The sequence below is a fragment of the Capsicum annuum genome, unplaced genomic scaffold (genome assembly GCF_002878395.1).
Source record: "Capsicum annuum cultivar UCD-10X-F1 unplaced genomic scaffold, UCD10Xv1.1 ctg6673, whole genome shotgun sequence".
Classification (NCBI taxonomy): domain Eukaryota; kingdom Viridiplantae; phylum Streptophyta; class Magnoliopsida; order Solanales; family Solanaceae; genus Capsicum; species Capsicum annuum.
This window is the reverse complement of record NW_025876114.1, coordinates 1-1,122: the sequence shown is the minus strand read 5'-3', so window position 1 is coordinate 1,122 and position 1,122 is coordinate 1. Positions and strand designations below refer to the sequence as shown.

The 1,122-nt window shown below is 40.5% G+C and overlaps 1 protein-coding gene across 1 annotated transcript; it reads left to right on the top strand.

The window, feature by feature from the left end:
• Positions 1 to 526: 526 nt before the first annotated feature.
• On the top strand, positions 527 to 1,119 carry LOC124893875 (the record flags this gene model as incomplete). The annotated part of the gene is made up of 1 exon (XM_047404715.1): positions 527 to 1,119. A coding segment is annotated over exon 1 (579 nt), but the record flags the coding sequence as incomplete, so codon positions are not given.
• Between the last annotated feature and the right edge of the window lie 3 nt (positions 1,120 to 1,122).

The window sequence follows — 1,122 nt, the reverse complement described above, 5'->3', positions numbered from 1 at the left end:
AAAAAGGAACAAGCAATCTATTATTTGAGCAAAAAGTTCACGAGTTACGAGGGGAAATATACACTTTTAGAAAAGACATGTTGCGCCCTAACTTGGATTGCTCAGAAGTTGAAGCACTATCTTTCGTCCTACACAACCTACCTGATATCTCGAATAGATCCTTTAAAGTATATTTTTCAAAAACCTATGCCCACAGGCAGATTGGCGAAGTGGCAGATTTTACTGACAGAATTCGACATTGTGTACGTTACTCGTACCGCTATGAAAGCGCAAGCATTAGCCGATCATTTGGCAGAGAACCCAGTTGACAATGATTATGAGCCTTTGCAAACTTACTTTCCTGATGAAGAGGTAAATTCAGTTGAGGAAGAAGTTCAAGATGAAATGTATGCATGGAAATTATATTTTGATGGGGCAGTCAATGTCAAAGGAGCAGTAATTGGGGCGGTTCTTGTCTCACCGACCGGGCATCATCATCCCGCCACAACACTACTCCGTTTCTTTTGTACTAATAACACAGAAGAATATGAAGCTTGCATCATGGGGTTAAATATGGCAATAAATCTGGATGTGCACAAGCTAATGGTGTTGGGAGATTCTGAATTACTCATTCGACAAATCCAAGGTGAATGGGAAACGAGAGATATCAAGCTCATTCCGTACAAACAGTTCGTAGAGGACCTTAGCAAAAGGTTTGAGTATATCGAGTTTAGACATATTCCCAGATCCCATAATGAGCTGGCTGATGCCCTGGCTACCCTAGCTTCCATGCTCCCGTACCCAGGAAATACGCATTTCGACCCATTAGAGATACAGATACGAGATCAACATGGTTATTGCAATATAATTGATGCAGAACCAGATAATGAATCTTGGTACTATGATATCAAATGCTTCCTAAAGTTAAAAGAATATCCAATACACGCCAAAGCAGATCAAAAAAGAACCATTAGGAGACTTGCTAATGGTTTCTTCTTAAGTGGGGAGATCCTGTACAAACGAACCCCAGATTTGAACTTGTTGAGATGTGTTAATATTCAGGAAGCTGAAAGAATCATGAATGAGGTACATTCGGGGGTGTGCGGTTCGCATATGAATGGCTATGTTTTAGCAAAGAAGATC